The following is a 24500-nucleotide window of genomic DNA, read 5'->3' as shown; positions in this document are numbered from 1 at the left end:
CTAAGCCATCAGGACAACACAACAGGGAAAAGGCAAATATCATCTACAGATCCTACTGGAAATGCTTCCCTTTGCTTAACAGGATGCATTGTACCTGCATACAAGATATTCTTGAAAGCTTATGGAGCACTAGGTGCAGCTGTGATGAGCTACATTCAGAACAGGTCTAAGATTATCAGAGAGATAGGAACCTCATGCAAATGACAGAGAGAGAAAATTGATAATGCCTGCTTTAAATAAGGAGATAAACACGAATTAGATGCTATTTAGTCTACAGGACAAAGCTGCCTGAACCACCAATGAAATAAGCCAGCCATGGAAAAGCATAGGCTGGAAATTAGTAGAACATTTTCAATCCAAGGCAGCAGCAAGCTTCTGTGAACTGCCTCCCAATACTAAGTGCAGAACAATCAGCTACTGTTAGGAAAAAAAAAATCCACAACAAATCACCACCTTAATTAATTTATGGAAGTCATTATACTGTGTAGCTACCAACAATAACTGGTTCTGTACTGAATGCAGAGGAGGGATTACAGTAATTTAGGGATTACCATATAGTTACAAGGAAGCGCTACATTTTGTGAATTCAGAAGTACTTAAATGCTATGCAGAAATGCACAGGAAGACAAAGAGGTCTCAATTTCATACAAATCAAGTTCCTACACCTTTTGTAAGAACCAATGCCTGCACTGGGAAGAAGGCAGAAAGAACTCAACCCCCACATACTCCACTTGGCTAGTGCTGGCCAGCTGACCAGCAGCAGTAGGACTGATGCTACCTGTGTTCAGTGCCTGATGTCACTGCTTTTTAAAGGAGGAGTATAAATTTGGGATCACTGTCATAAGGAAACAAGACTCAAAACTCCCGAACAACCAGACTTCATGAGTTCTACTCTTCCAAAATAAAATGTACATAAAGTTAGAAGTAGCCCATTGTACCATACTTAGTTACCAGTACCACTCACAAGGACAGCACAGGTAAAGCAGAAGAGGTGGCTGAAGCATAGCTTGGCAGTAAGTAATCTCAAAATTTGGACAAGGTACAATTTTTAAAATAGCAATAATAATAGCACTGGACTTCATTATACTAACTGGTGAAATGAAGAAAATCAAGAGTATTTTAAAGTGTGTAAAAATTTTAAATTAAATTTTCCTACATGGTATCACAAACACAGATTTAAAAGAGACAAAAGTAAAATCCAGTCCCTCATCACCAAATCTCCAAGCATGTACCTTTAACATAAGGCCTTCCTTCTATTGTCCCATGTTAGTATTGAGTTTTGCTCCAGGAAAGGGGAATCCTGTCATCAGGAGTCTCCGACCTACCCAAACCTATTGCATGCTCAAGAGCAAGCTTGTCCTTTTCACGGAGCAAGGTTGGCCATAAAGGAAAGGTACACCCCTAAGCAGCACTGACAACCTTCATTGTGACATTTTCTGACTTTGAAATGTGTCCCACTACAGCATTAAGACACTTAATATAGCAGCACATAATTTCCAATTTATAAAAAAGCCACTGATAAACATGCTGAATTCTAAACTGAATGTACTCATTAAATATCCATTACACAAACCTATCGTTGAGCTAATGGAACTACAGTGAGCATTTGCCCCTCAGTAGACTAGAAGCTGTTCTGCTGCAAGGTGTCACAGGTACTTGGTAAGAGCACAGAAACAAAAAGGCATAGTACCTCTGAATTTCATGCCATGCATTCCAAGGAGAAAAAACTAGTGAGTACAATCTCTTCTGATAGTTTTCCCTCTAATATGACCACTTGCCCATCCAACAGTTCTTCACATTCTGTTGCTCACTCTGCTTTCTTCTCCCAGTGTTATTCACCAGTCTTCAAAGCCTTCCATCCTGGTCCAAGAGCTCTTTAGCAAGATGCTTCCAAATGTGACCCACAGAACTGACATGTCACTGAATTCACGCCTCCCTCCTACCCTTGCTTTCGTCACTCCCACACTCCTACTTCCTTTTATCTCATTTGCAGATTTACCAGTTCTGCTCCTGCTCACAGACCCACTTCCTGCTCAGCTTCATTCATGCTTCAACTTTCAAATTCCTGTTAGGTCTGCTCAATTCCTAAATTTAGCAACAGCTATTTCAAAGAAAAAATCCTTAACCACTGTGTATCTCACAGTATTTAGCATTACATTAACAATCTACTGCACTTTCTTATAATTTTGTTTAAAAATAAATTGTACAAATGCTGACATTTTGAAATTCATTCTGCACAAATCCAATGCACATTGATGATTTTTCACACTAAAAAGTGGACAAAGTAGTTATGTAATATGCTGAAATAAACACGGCTCAGGTATAAAATACCAGTTTAATAAGCAAAAATAAACAAACAATCCACTGTACAGTTTAAGTACCAGAGACAATAAAGATATATACAGTAATATCTATTATAAAGAAATATTAGATACAAGTCCTTCAGGAAAGTCTAGAAAAGCACAGAGCATATAGTTGTACTGCCACTGCTTCCACTTATCAGATGAAATCTTGTCTTTACACAGAAAAAGGACAAAAAAATGGGGATATAAAAATAGCAATCTGAAACATGGTAACACTAACCAATATTGTATCTTTCCTTGAAACAAAAATTTCACTCAGAAAAGATGCAGTTGATATTTTCTCTAGCACATTCATCCTTATTGTAAATGTTCTTCTGGTACAAACCTGTGGAGCCTGCAATAAGAAATGCCACGAGTGCAAAAGCCTTGATATGACAATATTCTAGTCGAAGCTGTGCATGTCATCAGTTTTGCTTTTCACCACAAAGCAAGCCCAACTATGCATTATGAATCAATCAGAAAGAGGACATATTTTATGTTTCAATAAAAATAACACGAAGTATGGAACTTCAGTGATGAAATGCCTAAACCAGAAGCATTTCCCCAACTCTACAGCAGTTAAAATAGATTACATAATAATCCTTTACAGAGAAAGCTCTTACTGAATTTGAAAAAACATTTACATGTTGCAATTTTTAAAAAGCACCACGCTAAAAATGCATTCCACTCGTTCAGAAGCAACCCAGATTCAGTACTACAGAAGCTAAAGGTACTGCTCAATGCAATGATTCATAGTTTCTCTAATAGGAAGATTCAGCAGTTTTCAGACGAGACCTTTATTCCCTCTCTGAATAAATGATGCCTGAAATTTTTATTCTTGTTCTAATGGAATTTCAATGGCCTTCACTGCAAATCTACTGGAAATTTTCGCATATTAAGTGGAAAAAATTAAATGATGTTAACCACATTTTAATGTGATTAAGGCTGACAGGGTCATTATTTCTGCTAATCACTCAGTTTAAAAAGCTCAAACAAAACTTTGTAACAGCCAACGTTTTTTCTGGTTTTCTGTATGTCTGCTGTAGTTGAAAATTAAAGCCACTACTGAATATGAAACGCAGTGTATCTCAAAAGGATATATCAAATGTTTGCTGCAATTTGTACATGGATTTCATAAAAATTAATTTAAAACTTTAAAAAGGGGGGGGATCATTCTTTTAGAATGTATAGCCCTTGACTTCTTTTGTCTTCCTCAATCATAAGACAAAATAGAACAAGGGAATATCTATTTCTTTTCCCATATGTCGTATTTGCTAGTGAACAAGAGAAAACATTTCTGCATGTCTTTTCTGTGAACTAAAAGATATGTGTAATCACAGAAAAGAATTTCTTAGAGTGTGTCTTTTAGATTCTGCAATAAGGAGTTCTGTTTATTACCATTCAGGTTGTCATAAGCTGGAAAATGGGCATAAAGAAGTAGAACAGAATGAGGAGCAAAGATTATATCGTTTTCAGAGTGTCTTGTAGATCACTCGCATGGAGGATCAAACAACAGGACAGAAAATTAAGGAGACTGCTGTCCTGGCCACGGGCTCAGCTCGAGAGACATAGCCTTACAGCCAGCCCTCTTGCTCAAAGGTTTGGCACCAACAGCAGCAACTGTCAACAGAGCAGCTCCCTAAGACCACAGAAGCTTTGAGGATGATTGAACAGGGCAGAAGGACTTCACTTAAAAACAGACATAAGTCTGTCCTGTTCATACTACCAGAGGAAGGGATATGGTGTTTGTGGGATTTGCATTTTGTTTCTTTCTGGGTGGGAGGAGGCTGTTCACAGGTTTTGTTAGGCTTGCATTTTAGGCTTTCTGAGGAATTACCATTCTCTGCAAAGATGACCACTGTAATGCTTACTGCCTACTTAGTAATTAATACCACCCTCTGTGAATCATCATTTCTGGATGACCTGTACCTCTCATACCATGTTATCTCTTTCCTCTAAAGTTACAGATAATTAAAAAAGAGGGAAAGAAAAAGCATTTCAGCATTCATATTTATTTTTTTCTACATAAGTAACTTGCTCATACTTAAGTTACTTAAGAAGAGAAAGAAAGTGCAGACAGACTGATTTACATTGATCATTCCCATATGGTTCAATAGATACATTTCAACCTTACTGAACCACTAAAAACCGCTTCTTGAATTACAAAAAAAAAATTTTAAAAAATTTAAAATCGTAAACAAGATCATTACCTTATTAACCTTAGGGTATGTGAAATTTATCTGAAGAATATTTTATTTCCTTCCCATTCCTTGGCAAAATATCTGAACATAGAGATTCTTCGATCTAGTTTATGATTACAACAAAAAAATACAGAGTAAAAAAAGATGGTAATTATACGCTAGTCTTTTCCTATAAGACCTTACTTCTACTTTACTTCTTCATATCTCGCACGTACCACTAACTCTATTTCAACAGTTTTTCTCCAGCAGCTTTTTTTTCCTAACAAAACATTTGCTTCACACCTGAATACTACCCATAAGAAGACAAAAAGTCCAATGACATTAGATGACTTACTACAAGGAACAAACTACGCTAACATCACTCCATTACAGCTGTAGTTTTTGGTGTTCTCAAAAAGAAACGTTATTGGTATTGTTGCACTTTCTAGATTTAGTGTGAAGCCATGCACTAGTGCATCAACTAACAACCCTACTGAATTCTTGTGCTAATCTAAGAAGGGACCCTGCTGAATGTCCTAATGCATCTTATTGTGAATCTTCAGCAAATAAAACTTCATGTATGAGCTCATGATGTGCTTTGCTGCTGGAAAGTCACAGGCTCTGTGGGAAGCTTTTTATCTTCCCAGCAGTCAGTTCTCTGAGAACATCAGTGCAGCTACTGTAGTTACCTGTAGATTACTTGTATTTTCTCACATCTGTGTCCAGCAATCTAAACCATGATGATAAAGGGTCATTAGGTTTTGAGTGAGGAAGGGGATGGACTAGACAATTTGCTCTGATAAGCTCCTTGTTGCGAGTGCCGGTTTAGAATGTGAAATGCGGGGTTATGCACATTCTCAACTCCAACGCCTGTGCTCTCAGAGCACCAATTAAAAATCATACTCAGCTCATCTCAAACTACATGAACATATCTTACCTGAAATTTTTACAATTAAAATATTGCAATAAACTAATTCTGTCATGGTAAGAAGGACATAACTGTCTATTAGCCACAAAAGAATTCAGGTACAATTACAAAGATAACTGCTGTTTGGAGCACAGCAAAGCAATTTCCCACAGTGGGGCTTACAGTTCAATTTACCAGTTGGGCAAATATTTTGTGCTCTGTAGTGGTCCACAGAGTTAACAGTTACCTGTAACATTTGAGTAGTGTTATACTTGGAGAAAACTTTTTTCAACCTAAACAGGTGTTTCAGCTTTATCCCTTCACATGAATACAGATTTTTTTTTTCCCAACCCTTTTCTAAGAACTCTTTTAAGACTTTCATTTAACATTAAATGCAAATTTTATGAAAGAGCCAATGGGTCTATTTTCCCATTCCAGGCTACTCACAATGAGATCTTGTAAGTTATAGGCTGCTTGGAACAGGAATGAGATTAAGCACAATGTCACCTATAAAATTATGTTAATCCTCAAGTAACTTGATGAGGTGGTAACAGGCTTCTTTCCCCTTCTTCCTTATGGGATATGCTTAACTCAGTTAAAAAAATAGTAATAATAGTAATAAAAAAAAAAAACCTATTCACATGAACTAAACAATAATGAAAGAAGGCTGTGTTTTCATATGAAGCAAAACCAGGTTATACCATGAGTACAGTGTACAGTTCCAACGACACGGTCAGTGACAGAACTGTGAGAAGCCTTTAAAATATTTATCATTAATTTTTGTGTCAAACTGCAGCAAGTATCATGGTATTGTGTTAGGCAACAGATAAATACATGGAAGTACAAACAGGCCATTAAAAATTTCTTGGTCAATGTACAAGTCATCACAAGGAATTCAGGGGTTTAAGAGTACAAAGAATGTAATTCCTAAACTTCCCTCTTCTTGAGATTAAAGAGTGAAATAATTACCATTCAAACACTAACTCATCAGCTTAGATAGTTCAAAAGGGGTTTTCTTCATTGCCCTTGCAGAGATGATGATATCCTGCTATGTTGCTTTTGAGTCTTAATTTCAAGTCAGTGAAGCAAAACAGAAGGTTGGTATTTTATGCAAAAAAGGTCCATTTCCAAATTACAATAATTGTAACAATACATGAGCTCATAATGGATTTTCTACCAAGAGCCAAGACAGCATTTGAAAACAAGCTCCTTAATTTTATCACTTAAGTTTTATTTTATACAAATACATCTTTTAGTTCTGACTGCTGCAAGAGAACTAGCTATATACACAACGCTGGTTTGGGTTTTTTTTATCACTCCATGGTCTTCAATGAAAATGCATCATTTTGAGAACATTAACAGTCTGCATTATCAGAAAAAAATGAATCCTTAATAATTATTCATACACCAAGTAGCTGTAAACCCAAATCATTTCAGAAGACCTGAATGTGTCAAGAACTTTGACAATTATGACTGGAGCCAGGAAACTGTAGCACTGCAGAATTTCTTATGAATTTTTCTAGTTACTTTTTATAAATGCTGTCCTAGATGACAGCTTAATGTGTACCACATGCAATATTTATTCTTCTTCAGTGTCAGACTGTCTAGCCATCCAAGGGAATACAAAGAATGTCACTTATTAGGATAAAAGCACAAGGAAGGTAATCAAGGACATATGTAACATCAGCCAATCATGCCCTATTTCAACATCCTATTCCATTCATAACAGTTCAACAATTATTTGCTTACTGATAACTTGCTTTCAGGCTGTTTGTGTTCCCCATAATGGTGGTTTGCATTTATTTTGCTCTTTAGAATTGGACACTTGCTGTGCCATGCATGTTTGTCAAAACTTTCTATCTTCTGTCAGAAAGAGCTTTAGCATATCAAACAATTTCTGTTTGTCAGAAATCAGTAATAGAACAATCTAGTTACCTTCTATGTCAGTAGGGTACTAGAATAACTAGAGACCAGAAACAAAAGGCTATCAGACACTACACACTACTGCAAGACAGCCAGCTAAACCCATATTTCTATTTACTGCACTTTGATCATATAGCTGTGTCTTTATAAAAAGCCTAGTACAAAAATTAGACTCTGAATGGAATGGCAATGTACTTCAACAAGATACTGTCTGAGCACAAAGACATTAACCTTGCTTTTAAGCTTGAAAACTGAATTTCTTGCTAGTCTTCCATGTCTCTTTACCATACTTCTATTTATTTATTTATTTTACCAAATGCCTATATGAAATGCTTGTAGATATCTTATCTGCTGATTCTAATCTATATGATGCATCAAGTTATGAAAAAAATGTTAGTTTACAAAGACGAGTAGAGACAGGCAGATAGAGGGAGCCAAAGACAAACATTTACCCTCCATAAAGTTATTTTTAAATAATACTACTAATAATAATTTTTGAAAATCCTATGGGAAACTGAACACACATGCACATGCATGCACACTTCATTATTCTGAATATCCTGGGACATTACAATTTTATTAAATAAAAACAGGTATGCATTTAATGAGCCTCTGAAATAAAACATGAGCTGGAAGTACCATCACATGTTTTAGATCGGCAACATTGTGCAGGTTTTCAATGTATTAGGTGTAAGATTTTTTTTTTTCTTTAATAAAAGCCATTTGGATTTAAATACATTTTTGCTTCAGGTATGTACTACTGTGCCAATGCATGAGAATTACAGGAAGAGTCAATATACAATTAATCTGATTAAACCCAATGAAGTACAATACCAGCACACACACTTAAGTCTCTTTCAAATATTTATCTTCCAAACATTTCTTCAGGCTTTAGAAATTAATACCAGAACACAGTAAGTCCCAAACATTATTTAGATTTATATTCTAATCAACTTCTCTTTAAATTAACAATAATTAAGCTCAAGCATTGGTTATTATAAAGGATAATAAGATAATCATACCCAATGCCTCATCTGACAGTTCAATTAAACATATATAATGTACAAACTTTCCTCTCCAATTTAAACATGAACACGCATCTATTCCTTGTTTCCAGACATGGATACATGGTTCCATCCACTGTAAGACTAGTGACTACCAATATCTGAACATCAGTCATCCATACTAGTGATTAGAAGAAACTCTAGCTGTGAAAATTAAATACTGTGCCAAAACGTTGGAAGGTAAGGTATGTTTCTTGGGAAAAACAAGCAGTTAAATGAAAACATATTTCCATATACTTAAGACAAAGGAATGAGCTGTAAATAACCATAAAATTAAAATGAAAACTATTTTTTAAAAAATGCATAAGATTTTCAAAATAATCATCAATGAAAGATGTGTCTGTCAATTTTGAAACAAAGAAGTCACTTAGGAAAAGGAAACTTAAAAAGGGTGCCAAAGCCTCAGAACCTACATTTCCAATTGTATAAAAGAATCATCCTCCTCAAATATTATTTTTCCATCTATAATAAATGCTTGACTGCCTGATGTTTCCATGTAGTCGCTATTTATAGAAAACAGAACAATGTTACAGAACATATTCCCCCCAGAGAAGGGGATGTTGCAGACCATTCACAAAGAACAATTTCAAGATGAGTGTTTTTCCCAGACCTTACAGGTATCTCTAACACCATGCATAAGAGAAATAATGGTAGGTGAAATAAAATTAGCTTCAACTGTGAGAACCTAATGATATTAACACAACCCTGTAGGAAGTGATAGCACGAAATGTTTCAAGAAATGAATTCAATAAGCAGAATTTTAGAAGGATATACAGGTACTTGTCTGCAAATCAAACACTGCAATGCTGAGAAACATATCATGAAAAGAAAGAAACTTATCAACTGGGACACTGTTCAAGAGGTGGTATTACAGCAATATTGACTGAAGCTCCTAATCCAAAATACCAAAGCAATATGAGTGTATTGTCCTTCTATTTCTTAACAAAAGACAATATTATCAAAGCACTTTTTGCTTTAAAAAAATTCTAAAATCAAAGCTCATCTGCCAGTTATTACAATTGTTGATGTGCCTAACATGAGAGTTTTCCTCTCAAAAACCCTCCAGTTACAGGCAGCAAGGAGGTATCAGATCCTCACACAGAGGAGGAGCTACTCCCATTACACCAGGTGAGACCACAGCCACCCACCTCCAAATTAACTCAACTGCTTCCTCTCCATCTTCTGATTCTCAAGAGACTCTCACAAGAACAACTGCTGGTTTTTAAATGCCATGTCAGATACAGGAAAAATGACCCAACAGATTGAGACACAACCTTATAGTATCTATTTTCCCCTTGATTTGAAAGAGAAATTTTTTTGCTTTAAGGGCTATGTACAACTTCTATGTTGTCTAGTTGACAAAGACAGGCTAACAATGTTCATTCATTCTGAAAGGCACAGGCCTTAATAAATGAATATGAAGAAGAAATAAGTAACTTAATATTCAGTAACTTAAGGATAAATAACTGTTAACAAGAATAACAATTTCTTGCAAAAATCTCTATTCGTTTATTTGTAAAGCAAAACAGGATAAAACCTCCCTATATTAAAAAACCCTAAATCCTACTTTCTAGGGTAAGACCTGTGCAGTGAAGGTGACTGTGCTTCCAACACTCAACAAACAACTCAAAAGAAACAAAGTCTGTTCTACTTTTCCATTACTAATGATGTTTCTAATCAGGATCTTCAAATGTGAAAGAGATTTTGACATGAGTATCTACAGGCTTACATGCACAGTCAAATTGCTTTATTCTAAAGTAAGAGTGAAATTCACTACTAACACTAAAAGTAGGACTTGAAATCTGCATCTGAGATAATGATACAACAGTAAGATGACAGCACTGACATTGTGGTTAGTACCTTATTCTCCAAACGTTTCCAAGGTGATGAGGTTGTGTTTATGATGCTTACAACTAACAACCCTGGATTGAAACATACTCTAAATTACAGAATCTGGTCCTCAATATGAAAGCTGGTTTCTTAAGCTGCTTACCTTCCTGCTTTCTTCCATTCTGTAACAAAGACAAGTGAGTAAAGCACAGTTTCTCACTCACTTTTTCCATTTCAGTGTTTACGACACCACTGTCTTGGAGTATTATCAAAGAGAATGGTCTATTCTCCTAAATATAAGCTAGTCTGAATCTAAAAACTTAGGACATAAAAAGCAAGCTGAGACACACTGAAGCTAAAAATCTCACTTTAAGAGTATTGAAAAAGGTATTAAGCTACTGAAAATCCCCAAACTCCTTAAGTTGTTAGTAAAACTAATATAGTATACCTACATTAAAATATACATTGTTAAAACAATGCTTTAACATCTCAGAAATATGAGGGAAGGGTTGCTTAGCCAGCTATGACAGTGACAGCATTGCTCAGTGAGGGACCACAGCTACATACAACCAACACCTAAATGACTGAGGACATTTGGATGGCCTTCGAAAAAGAGGACTGACAGAACACAGTGTCATTGCAGACATCATTCAGGAGATAAATCACTGATAAGATCCCAGGAAAAAAAAAATGCAATTATTAGAGAATATCGATATTTTCATTGGGCAACTTGATTTTAAAGTAGAGCACATTTCCCAAAAAATTGTAAATTGTCTGTTATTTCACCAACGCCAATACTTTTAGAGAAATAGTGAAGAAAACTGAGTTTGAAAAGTGAAGCACAAGTTTCTCTACAGTGGAAAGTAAGCAGGAGAAAACTGAAGCTTTTTACGCAGCATATGGGGAAGAAGGAAGAAGAGTTATCCACTACACAGTAACAAAATTTATACTCAAAAGACATCTCTGCATCTCAGGTTTGCTTCTAAGCAGTTTAAACATTCTCTGGGTTTAAACAAGACTTAAGTTCAAAAAGCATTTTGTAACTCGTTATGCGTTCAGAGTCAGAAACATTGCATTGCAATAAACAACAAAATTTACATCACCGTCTTTGAGAATGTCATGTCGTAACATTTTTTTGCAGATGTCCCTATCTCTGCTGCTCATGTTATTTATAAATTGAATTAATCCAAGTTGTGTAATCATTTGATTTGGAATCTAGTGCAACATTGTTCTCTCCCTTAGTGTTTTGTATCTTAAGCAGTCTGTATTTATTAAAGAAACAAAAATTCCAATGAAGACGAGGGAGAAACAAAACTTCTAAAGTGTTCAGACAGTATATACTAATAAAGAAGCCCTTTCTTACCCTGCAAAGGCTTGGAAACTTTTCCAGCAGTTAAGTTTTTGCTTGTTGCAAGTTAGTACTAGATTTTGCCCATGAAAGTCCAAGAGTTTAAATAAAATATCATACAAATTACTTGATGTCTCAACTGCCATGGCAGATCAGAAGAAGCACTGTTAGTAGATACCAATTCATCAGACTACACAAGCCAACTATAAAACTGGTAGGGCATTCAAACATCCATAGCTGCAGTCATTCAATATTACAACTAAACCCACAGAACTGGATATAAACAGATCAGAAACTACAGTGATGATGGCCAAACCAAAAAATTAAAAACACTGAGAAGAGCATCTGCATGGGGAAGAAGAAAAGGAAGAAATGATGGGAAGTAATGTCAAACTGTTCAAAGGGTAGTTTGGATGACACGCAGCTGACAGAACAGGGATCATACACACAGCAATGAAGTTGAGAAGCTGCTTGTAGCTGACACCAATGCTCTCTGAGTACAAGAAGTCTGGTGGGTCATTGTCACAGCATAAGCTGCAGCTGAGATGGCCATGATACACAGATATTACCACACAATTTCAGGAGGCTTTAAGCATTCACCCATACAGAGTAACACCATACCACATCGAAAGGCTTCAGGCGTCTGCCCCTACAGAGTAACATCATGTCACATCAGAACACTTCAAGCATCTGCCCTTCTTGTTCTTTAGCCCAACTTTTTACACCACTCATGTTCACACATTGCACCTGGGTGCCCTCTGTTCCCTTTGGTGGTTGGTCAGTGCCCCTGGGCACTCCATGGCTCATTGCTGTCAATGCTGTTCACCCGTCCTACACAGCTGTGCCCACTGGGGATGAGGCTCGGCCGCAGCCCCACTCCCAATCACCACAAACTCTGTGCCTACAGGGTCATGGCCGCTGTGCTGTGCTGGTTTTGGTGCTCTGGGATGCTGGGCTGTCACATGTCACTCAGAACACTGGAGAGACTGTCCTTCATTTCCCTGCTCACCCTGCTCTCTACAGTCTATGAGTTCTAAGCATAGTGTGATGGTACCTTTATCTGCTCAGGACAGGCCTTCCCAAAATCCAGAAGGTTTCCCTCTACTATGACCACTCCTTTCTTTACTAGTTCAAGAGTCGACATATTCTAAGTAAACTACTGAGGTTTTATTTCCTGACTTTGCAACGTACACTAGCCATTTAGTAGTGCCATTTTGTAATCAGGTGGACCAGAATTTTTGAAAAAAGCATCACCATAAAACATTGCCCATTTTTAAAACATATAGAAACAACTTAATTGAAAAATTTTACTGCCCTAATATGTAGGAACCAAGACAATTTGCACAGAGCAAACTTGCTATCAGAGATAAACCATCACATCTGGGCGGAAGGTGAACACTGGAGTGAAGGTAGACTCCAGGAAGGTGCTTTTGTGTCTGGAGCGAGGTTGCACACTGAAGCTGAGAATGGGACCCATCTTTCCATGCTTAGAGACATGTCCTCATCACCTGCTATTACCCAAACAATATGCATTCACATTCAGACAGGGGATCCAGAGAGGCAGGCAAAAGAAAGCAAAGCAAAGGGGGAGTCTGGTGAAAGAAATCATCCAGGCCAAAGGACTGGACTGGAACTAAGCCAGCAAGAATGGGATGAAATCAAAGCATAGAACATCTGGTAAAGACCATGGAGAACATATCAGCTAGGAAAATGGTGGGACAAAAAGTATGGGATAAACAGAACAACTAAATGAAGTCACTGGAATTGGTAAAACAGAAGACTACAAGAAGTAGTCAATCAATGGGCAATGTCAGGACATGGTGCTGGAAAGAAAACAGACTGCCATTTGGTTGATGGATGACTAATTAATTTGTATTCATTAATTCATTTGTGTAAGAAACAATGAAGAGTAACTGTTTATTAAGCAAATAACAGGCACTATCCCCTACTATACTAGGTAAGTGCTCTATGAAAAACATACACAATTCTCTAATTTGGACAGCCTGAGCTGTAAGATACTCTCAGTCAGGCAGTAAAGATGTAGCACAGGATGCCTAACTTCTGGATCTGGTTAGCTTTGAATATCCAACTTCTCAACTTGTGTGCTATACCCAGATAACATAAATCATCTCCTAATATTCTTTTAAAGCATTTCAGTTGTAATGCTTTAAAAAAGAACAAAAACTGTAATATATTTTTTAAAAATATTATTTTCCAAATTTGTCAGCATAGAAGACAACCTTAAAATCATTAAGCAGCTATGTCAAGAAAACATCTCAATACCACCTTGGCATTACAATTTATGATTTTAAAATTCCTTCAAATAATTTCTCAAATACATTTATCAGAATAAAATATAACTGCCTAAACATCCATATCTGCAGAAATACAACCAAGAACTCCGAGTCTCCATTTATAAATGGCAATAAATAATTCTATTTATAACTTTGTTTCCTAACTAGTTTAAAAGTGAAAGACCAAGTGAAACAGATTAATTCATACTCAAACCTATGGAGTGTTCCTTTTACTTGACCCTCAATATTTCTTTCTTTATGTCAGATTTCCCTACCCCCTCCATTTTTTAAAAATATTCGGAACATCTGAAGCAATATGAAAAAGATGAATAGAAAAGGATTATTCACTCTCATAATACAAGATCTAAGGAGCACCAAATGAAATTATGACGTGGCAGATCCAAAACAAGCATAAGGAAGTACTTCTACATACAGCACATAGTTAAGCTGTGGTAGTCCCTGCTCCAGGATATTGGGATACCAAAAAGTATACTTGAGTTCAAAAGGTGAATGGGTAAATTTATAGAATAAAAATCAGTCAAAAAGTATTAACCACAAGTATATCATATCTGGCTTAGTCAGTTCTATAATAACAGATTGCAAGAAGCTGGATGCATATACTCTGTTTGCTTAATCTGTTCCTATAATCTTCCCTGGACATCTGTTAGTGGCCTGTCAGAAATATGATACCAGAAAAGATGGACCTTTCATCTGACCTAATTATACCTCTTCTAGCTTAAGAACACTAAAAATGCTATGAAAATTAATGGGCAAAATTTTATTTATTATGACATGTATGTCACTTTTCTAAATACACAAGAGCAAAACACTAAGTCCCCTATCCTATCAACACTGATCAACATTTTTAACAGAATGCCTACCATAACATTTGGAAAAACAACCCCTTATAATAATGTTAACATACATTTCAATATTCAACAAGTTTGAATTATATTAGAGAAAACAATGTTCAGAAATCCATAATTAAGTCTCAGACAATTTAGTTACAATGCTAGAGATACTAGAGACTCTTTAGCAGCATAAGTGGCTTTTTGAATTACAGTCTAGGCATAGGATGAAATTCCCTTTATTGGACTAGAGAAATTGAGTCAATAGATCAGTTATGCAGCTTTAATATATTCAGTATTTCTGGTGCTTGCTCCAAGTAAATCCAAAATACCAAACCAAACATGATGCTAAGCATGGTCCACTACATTTGCTCATCAATTAGCTCAATATATTTCAAATATTGGAATCCACTCTATGAGCCACTAGATGCATGCTCTATAGCAAGACTAAAATGTAAAGCTTAAATTAGATGAAGGGCTGATAAATCTGATATCCTGAATTTATGTGACATCCTGGGACTCAGAATGCAGTTTTAACTGATAATTATTATTATTATTACTGTTTTGAATATTTTCATGGTTAAATTTGAATACAGTATGCCATGGTTAAGATACGAGATCCAGATTTTAAAAAAATCAGGACTTATTAAAAGAAGAGTTTAAATATTCATTTAGAGCACAGCAGTACGTATTAAGAATGGTATCAGTGGATTCCCCCATAAACATCAAGATTACTGTCATCTGATCATAACACAAGTGCGACTAACACAGCTGCCATGTCAGCTTCTCTTCAGGGGCTAGGTCTTAATCATAAATCAACTGAATGACTAATTCAACATTGTTAAAACCAGCAAGTAACTGCTTGGAGCCATTCCAGTTTTTACATCTTTCAAAAGGTCAATACACCTACTCAAACACACAATAGTCCTATCTTTCACAGTGTTTTATTCTTTCCTTGAATTGAAAAATGACACATTGGCACCTAAATATAAGTGTGTTTTAACTAACAATTAAAATGTTCATTAATTCTGAAAGAGTGACCAAGTAAAACAAAGACAATTTCAGTTTTCCTCTCCACACAAAATCAAAAAGCCTCTCCTCTCCTTCACTGTTTTAAACACTTCTATAGTTGAAAAAGTCTGATGAACACATTTTATGGCTGAGCATTTCCTGCATTAACCTTACCTTTGTTATAATAGTATTATTAATTAAGCTCAGAAATAAACTCTTTTGAGAAGAATGACTACAACTAAATGTGGCTTGTATTTCAAATATGAATACCTACCTGTCAAAATAATAACAAAAATCACAAAGTGGCATCTAACAGTAAAATATATTCTACTCATTTACATCCGCTTGCACCACATAAATGACAGAAGCCTACCGTTAGCATCCTTCATAGAAAACATTTATTCTGCTCTTAAATATAAAAGCTATGTTGCATAAACAGAGGATTTAAAGCTGTGGCAGAGTAGCTGAAGGAAAGGAAATGGCAATCTTTCTGGTTCTAGTAGATGCCTTTCCCTATCACACAATGTTTCCCACTCATAAATACATGACAAATACTTCCTCAATCATTTTTTACGAGCAGGGATGCACAGGGGGTAGTCAATGGCTAGCTTGAGGGAAAATAGGAACAGCAGGAGGCAGAAACTGTACTGAAAATGATTATGTGGTAAATTCTCTTCTGGAACATCACTCAGATACCCAGGCTTTGATCTTTCACTACAATTACACTCACATCCATAAGATCCGGGTATACTTTTTAAAAACTAAATCATTAATTGTAATATAAACAGTTAAACTGTTTCATTATATGACTCCTCAACTCAAACATCTGATTTTTTACAAATTAAAAATTGCAATTCATCCAAAGATTTGGTTTAACTACGTCATCATCACAACTAGTCTCACAAAAAACATGGGGTGACTGGCGACAGCTAAATCACAGACTGGCGTCACCTAAGTAGTCTGGCTACCATTAGGTCTGGGAAATGGTATTTACTGTACAATTAGAGCCAGTGAGCTCTACCTGTAATCATCCAAACACAGGTGTGAGGATCCTTTTTGGGACATGGAAACCGACTCATCCATTTTCACATAAGCTTCCACATCTGTACTGTTACAGCAAGCTTTAAGAAACCACAGCATTTTTACTTTGATAAAAGTATCACCTTACAACAACAGAACAAATACAACTACCTTGATCTTAAATACTTCCTTGGGTAGAACCACTTCTTACATTTAAATTGTCATACCCAAAAAATATTTAGAGGAAAAAATAAATTTATAATTTGACCAAATATGAAGAGCTTACATTATTATATTGCTTGTGAAGTCTATTCTGAAGTCTGTATTTGGGACTGAGAGGGTTTGCTACGAAGATATGTTAAATTTTGTTCTTTAATACCAACACAAAATGTCTTGGAGTATCAAAAGGACAGTTTTAGTTGCAGTAATTTCACAGAATTTATTCTAATGATTTATTGGAGTTAACCATCTGACATTAATTATTGTTTTGGCTTCCAGTCTATGAATGTTTATTTTTCAGTTTAAAGCCTTCTCACTCTTTGATATCATATGGAAATGAGAATTTTTTAATGGAAAATTGAAACCATGTGCATCTAAGTACTTAATGAAGTACAGGGAGAAACAGAGGGTGTACTTTAGGAGAATTCAGATATTCCGCTTTAGATACTTTTGATTTGTTTGGATGAGTTACATGCATATATCTGTTCACAAACATACATTTATACATTTCAAAGTATCTCACAAGTACAGTGTTTAAAATTCTGAATTGTAAGAAAATATTTGCTGTTTGGTTGGGTTTTTTTAAACTAAACACACTGCTATAGATTTTCCTTCATCATATGCTAACTACCCAATCTGTTCCCTCCCCCACAGAGCAGTATTTATGCCATCTAGAGCTTCCAACGACATGCTAAATGCTGTACTTCTCAACAGTGGATTCCCACCAAATGTCTACCATGTTAGGACTGGATCTTCATCCAGTTCACTGAACATCTGATAGATTGATTTTGTAAACATTATGTACCTGAGTCACAATACTGATGCCAAAAATACCTGCCTAAAACCTGAACTATTCATGGTATTAAAGCACACCAAAGGCCTGTAAACCACAAGCAAGGCACAAGAAGTGGCAAGAAAGCCAGGCACCCAACTGCAAACAGAAGAGTAATGCTAAAATGTGCAATTTCGTTTGGAAGACTTCTGTGCAACTCACATAGCTTTAGTCTTCTGGCATTCAATTCATTCCTCTGGAATGAAAAATATGCTGTTCAGACAACCGGCATTATAGAACATGATAAAGCCATATGCTTATTTAAATTAGTACTTCCAAATCAAATCTATTTTCTTCAAAGTTAATGGATTCATGTCAAATCGTAAGGATGGAAAGCATATTCTTTTCTGCAGTTTCAGGCAAGGTTTCACCATATGCATTGTACTCAAGCAGCATGTCAGTGGAAGCATAACAAGTAACAGAAGTGCAAGATTAGTTCATATAGCTATTTTAACTAATATCCTTGGTGATCTAAATGTGCAAGGAATTACTGACCATTGACAAATGCGAAACAGAAATATAAATTTAGACACTTAACCTGTACACACTCACCACTTGTTTTTCTTTCTAATGTAGTCTTTTTCAGATAGATTAACCAAGTAGATCATCGGTTTTGAAGTAAAAAACAAATGTTTGTTCAAAACATCAATCTGGAAGTGAGAACAAAGGGGGTGAATTTTAAAAACCATTTATATCAACTTGAATTAATTTTATGATCATTTTCCTCATAGCATGTCTGAGAAGGCTACAGAATTCAAGTGTAATACATAAATCACAGGTAAGTATTGATTTAGCAAATAAATTCAACATTCAATACATTATGAATATGAAATCCAAAAAAAAAAAACCAAAACCCTAACAACTTTTAAAAAGAACCAGTAACAGGTAGTAAAATTAGAAGTCAATTCATGGAGTAATATTTATAGCCTACCTCTTTGTCATTCCAATCATGATAGAAGCGGACAGCTTTCTTTTCATCTATTACCCATGTCTTGATTTTGCACATTACGTCCTATGCAAGATCAAAAAAAAAACCCAAAGTCAAAAACTCAGCTGGATATCAAGACTATTCTCTTCCATAAACAAGGCATGTATCCATTAAGATTCAAAACATACACACAAATGAAAAATTAGATAATACTTTTTATAAAAAAAATTTTACTCTCCCAGAAAATCAGAAATTGCTGCTTTAAAAGTCGCTAAAGAGCAATATGGATTATTAAAGTAATCCAAATCCCACAATTAGAAAGTTAAATACACAAGACTCAAGTATCATCTCTTGTCACCAAGAACATCAGCAGAGCTCATAAAACATATGTATAAACAGTACATTTTAGATTGCTTTTCAAACTCAGTAAGACGCAACATTTCAGCATCCAGCGGGAGAGACCACGTACAACATAAACATGCCATTAAGAAAAGGGAATGGGTGGGACAAAACACAGCAATTTTTTTTTTTTTTAAATTGTGAGCAAAAGAAATGGAGCCTATTATTGATGATCCACCCTCAAGAAATTAATTCAAACGGCCAAAGCCCTTTTTATTCCGCATTAATTTTTCGCCAACACCTTCTCCCTCCCCCCCCAAAATGAAACCTGCCAAAGCCTCCATTACACAATGGCAAGAGCCTTGCACTGGTGACCTCCAACCAGCTGCATTCACTTTCAGAACATCTCTCTCGGCAGGAAATCTAAAGGCCTTTTAGTTAGCAAGCTAGTGTGCATTCAGAAGGAGTAACTGCAGGAAGAGCCCAATGTGCTTTGTTTCTCTGGCCTTTCTTCACAGAAAGATTAATCATCTGTGAAATGGAAACGGCAAACAGCAAGTGACACAAACTGAACCCTTCAAGCCTTTCCTCATCAGTTTTGTGGTCGTGAATCCGAAAGCTGCGTGTGGCACGGTTTTCCTTACAGGCAGGTGTTAATAAAAGGCTCTTGGGTCTGAAAGGTCAAACTCTGCTCTTCTAGGAGTAGTACATTTTAGAGTCGCCTATTTTTTGTTGTAGATAATTTATGATCATGCTTTAAATAATGCATTTTTTTTAAGTTGAAATTGATGCAACTGAGCATTAAGATCTTTAAAATACAAGGAAACATTCCCTGAACTGTTGAGCACACAACGTTTTTTGCACTTAATGCTATGCAGTTGAAATACATTTATAAACAACCACAAATAACATCAGTATTTACTACCGTCTTTTCTAGTCCTGCAGTAGCTTTAGTGGAGGGAAAAAAAAAAAAAAAAAGCTCTTCTAAATCTTCAGATCCTGATTTGAAACCCTCCAGGAACAGGACTCCCCACAGATTTTAACAAGGAAGGGGCAAGCTAAAACTTTTAATGAAATCTAACATGTTCTGCCTAAGAATAATCACTTTTACTCTCCTATAACTGAATTTCACTCATAAATGTTTAAAAGTGGCTAATATAACACCATTTCCTACAAGGAGAAGATCAAAGTGCTATATTACAAATGCATTATGATTAAAAAAGCACTGTGCAGCTTTGCTATTAACTGTTCTTTAAACCCTAAAAGGCTTCCCATAGATCTCACTTGGCACTGCATATACAACCTTTGACAAGTAATGTAGACCATTTTTATTCATTGCCTAAAATTGTAGGCAATTATGTGCGTCACACTGGCCACCTGCAAATTCTGAATGCCTGCTCCAGTTGTCAGAGCAAAAAACTAATGTCGGAGGGGATTAATCTAGGGGGAGAGAGTCCTCTTTAATGGCTCCAGCAGGTGAAATGGCCCAGCTGGTTACTATGATGAGTGGCCAGAACAGCTTATGTAGAGACATGCAACAAGATTACACATAAAGAAGAAAACACTGTACCATCTTATCTTTAACCCTATGTGCTTTTTATTTTTTAATTAAATCTGTATAAGCAAGGTAAGGAAAGCAATTCTACCAGTAAGTATTTTTCACTTAAGATATTTATCCTCAACTTCTCCTTAAATAGATATATATAAAAATCAATACAATCACCAAGATTCCTGTTCAGCAGTGAAGGAATTCTGATTACACCCTGTTTTGGGTTTTGAACTAGTCCTGTAGGCACTTACCACATGACTTTCAGCATTACAGTTTCTCCCACAATAGCAACGCATTGCTACATATAAATTGGAGTCAATAATAAACTGGCAGGAAAAAAAAAAAAAAAACCACCACTATAGCAGAAGTCACCAGAGCCAAACTTTTAAGTTGCTGCTTAAGCAGAAATTAAATGTTTTGTAATCACACTGTAAGGGGACCTACATAACACAGAACCTCCAGAAAATTTCAAGCATCAACACAGCAAATAAAATTTGGCCTTTCTAAAGCCTGTCTAAGCACAGAGCTGCCAATCAAAACCTCTCTTCCACATTCATTTGCTACTTACAGTGACACACAGTCTAAATCCATTTTGGCACTGACCTAATTTTATTAAGTTCCCATTTACGCACCTGATCTAAAGCTGTTTGCAACTGTTGTTCTAAAGGAGTGATTGATTACATGAACAATTTCTACAGGTAAGGCAGATCTACAGCTGAGTATGCCAGGGACAACTAACAATCATGTACTTGCAATTTTATTTTGGTTTTATAAGGAAGTTGGCAAAGTATTGGAAAACTTTCTGTAGATAAAAGGATGGAAACTTGTAAGCAAATGCAGCATTTTTGTATGAAGCTAATGAAGCAGTAAGACAAAGTAAATTCTCTGATGCTATATGGGCAGCATTTACACCAGAATGTAAGGCAGACAGTTCAGAAACTTAAAAATGGGTCAGTTGAACTTAGATTCCCCTGCATCAGTGGTGGTGTTCCACTGAAACGGGACTTAACTCCTTAACCAGAAATTGTTAAATATAAATGACAATATGAAAAAGGCACATGTTTCCACATATTTCTTTTTAACTCAGCTGCTCCAATACTCTAAACAAACATACAAATAGCACATTTTTGAGTTATTTCTCATGCAGCACCATTTTTAATTATTCGCTTCTATTTAGGACTGGTAAAAGAGTACAACCCCATCTTTTTATCTGCTCTATCATTGTACTAGTCATTTAAACACATTTAATGACTACTCAAGTTAACTTTGAGATGCTTAGTAACAGAATACAGACCAATGATCTTCTTTGTTTTATTAGATCTGGCCTCTCCAATTGTACACTTTGAGGTCAATCTGTCACCAGCAGAACGATCCACTTTTCCTTCTTTGATGAGAGGGGTACTCTTGTTTTCCAGCTAGCAACATTATAACAAGAGCCATTCAGAAAGCCACGAAAAATCCCTCCAAATTCCAATTTCCTTACAGTTGTCAAGGCATATGAAATACAGCAAACTTAATGAATATCAAATATCACTGTGTTTAAAATCAGTTAATTTCTGACTACATGCATGGCAATATATTTAGCACATACGAAGACTCAGTATATTTAGCCATATGAAATACAGTGATTTTAATTATGTCCTGCACTCATTTTCCAAAGACCACAAGTACTCAACCCACAAATGCAGGACATTAAAAGTAAGTCCAGCAGTATAAAATAATGAAATACATGTAAATTGCATATAGCAGATTTACCAAGACCTACTCATGAAACACTACTGTGCAGAAAAATGTGCATACATTAATAGACTTTCTGGATGAATGATAGTAATAATGTGTGCCAATGCCAAATTCTTCTTACAGCATGAGGGACTAAACTGAAGCTTGGAAAACTCACTTGCCTACTTGGCATCAGAAAATTGTGATTTTTTTTGTTGTAAATTACCAGGGCATGTAATTAACTTCCGCAAATTTAATAAAGAAATAAGCAGTTGTGAGGATTATCACTTCACACTTCAAAGTGCAAGTGAATTCCCTGTGATCCTGCAGGCAGTGCAAAAGTCTCCACTACTACAGAGTAACTGTGAGTACAGTAAGGTTTTCCCCCCACCAAGGGAAGTATGGAGTGTTTTTCAGCAGCTTACACATTCCCTTCAAAACTTCCAAGACGTAAAAACTTACCATCTCCCCGTAAAAGCTTCAAAAGCACTTAAATACTTTTTATTAAAATGTTTCACTTGTCAAAAATTTTATCATTTACCCTTCTCTGCTGCTTGGGAAAGCTACAAGGAGTATCTAAAACATTATCTGTAGCTCTTAGTTAGCTCCTCTCAATTCATTCCAAAGTCCAACACCATTGCATATCAGTAATGAAGGTGGTAGTGTATAAATAAACATATTCTAACTTCCCTAAAGAATCTGGTTCAGTGGCAGAAGGTGTTTCTTTAATAAATCACTGCATATACTAAATGGAGTCAATACCACCTACCTAGAAGGTCTCAGAATACAACTGTAAATAAAAATGTGTGTGTTTCTGATGGCACTCCAAACAAACTCTTTGCTTTTCACTGGTTACCATCTTTCAACAGCCAAAAAAGGCCATGTTAATGACACAGAGAACAGTAACCTACAAACAATGGGAAACCATGTAGGGACCAGAACTGCCCCACAGCTCTGGTGAAAGCAAACCATGCTTTTGAATACGAAACCCTGAAGTTCATACACTGCTGGGCAGGGGCAAAGGGAGGGTGGATACAGTATTTACCAACACAGCACTTCTCTCTTGCAAGAGTGACTGAGGAGCCTGGAGGGTCACAAGCAAATGAAGTGTACTGTAACTAGAAGACTAATGCAATCCTGGAGTATATACATAGCCTAGTGTCCAATAGGAATAATTTTACACTTATCTCTGCTGAAATAATGAAAAACTGGAGAAAAAACAGAGGTTTTGAGAAAGTGCAAGATTTGGTGTTCTTAAATTCTATGCTTTTATTCTTATTGCATTATATATACATATAAAAAAATCTCATATATACAGGGTTTTTCACTAGCATAGAGAAATCAAATGACTGCTAAAGCTTGACAAATACAGATTAAAACTGTGCCTTATTTCTAAACGGTAAAGATAATTAATTACTGGCATAGCTAATACAAGTTAAAGTAATTTTAACTCTAGCCAGAAAATATTTCAATAAAGGTTAATTTTTCCTGTAAGAGAGACATTCCATTTTAACCACAGCCGTAAGAATTAAGTTGGGGTATGTGAGGGATCAAACCAGATAATTATTATTCCATCTGGCCTTCAAAATTTCAAAATGGTTTTCCAGATACAGATAGAGAACAATGCTATTTGAGGTACTCATAGCTAGTTTAACAGTGTTGCACCAAGAACAATTTACTGAGTACACACAAGGTGGATGGAGTGCACTGAGCCCACAGTCCTTCTATTCATGGCTTTCCTTGGGAATCTTTTCACTTCTTTGAGCATAGCCTCAGCTGTCTGCTCTTCCTGGTGCAGTTTTGTGGCAATTCAGAAGATTGAGGATGAAGTGACATGGTAAGAATTTATTCTAAAAACACTGTTTAAAAACAACGGCATTTTAAAAGATAATTAAGACAAGTTTTGCAGTTTAAAGAAAAGGCTAGATCATACTTTTTTCATTGTGGTAAGTGTTTAAATAAGCTGTAGCAGCTGGGTACAGGAAAGAGAACAAGCCAGGTACTGCACCAACTGGAGTGACAATGAGTTCCTCTGTGGTACAAAACAATGTCTAATCTCTTACAATTCCCTTGCTCACTGACATTAATAAAAATACAATGGGACAAGTAATGTATTTAGGACAAGTGTATTGTCCTTCCTTCTATTT

The 24500-nt window shown here is 35.9% G+C and overlaps 1 protein-coding gene across 2 annotated transcripts in view; it reads right to left on the bottom strand.

The window, feature by feature from the left end:
• The window catches only part of OLA1 (Obg like ATPase 1), a 95159-nt gene that overhangs the window by 20329 nt on the left and 50330 nt on the right, over positions 1 to 24500 (bottom strand). For both annotated transcript variants that reach the window (XM_053948142.1, XM_053948143.1), the window contains 2 exons: positions 18750 to 18830; positions 18371 to 18468 (listed from right to left, as the gene is read on the bottom strand). In XM_053948142.1, the coding sequence (XP_053804117.1) occupies positions 18371 to 18468; positions 18750 to 18830 (179 nt within the window). The remainder of the gene's footprint in view (positions 1 to 18370; positions 18469 to 18749; positions 18831 to 24500) is intronic.

This window comes from Vidua chalybeata, chromosome 7 (genome assembly GCF_026979565.1).
Source record: "Vidua chalybeata isolate OUT-0048 chromosome 7, bVidCha1 merged haplotype, whole genome shotgun sequence".
Taxonomy (NCBI): Eukaryota; Metazoa; Chordata; class Aves; order Passeriformes; family Viduidae; genus Vidua; species Vidua chalybeata.
The sequence above is the reverse complement of the archived record's forward strand: the minus strand, read 5'-3'. Positions and strand labels throughout refer to the sequence as shown.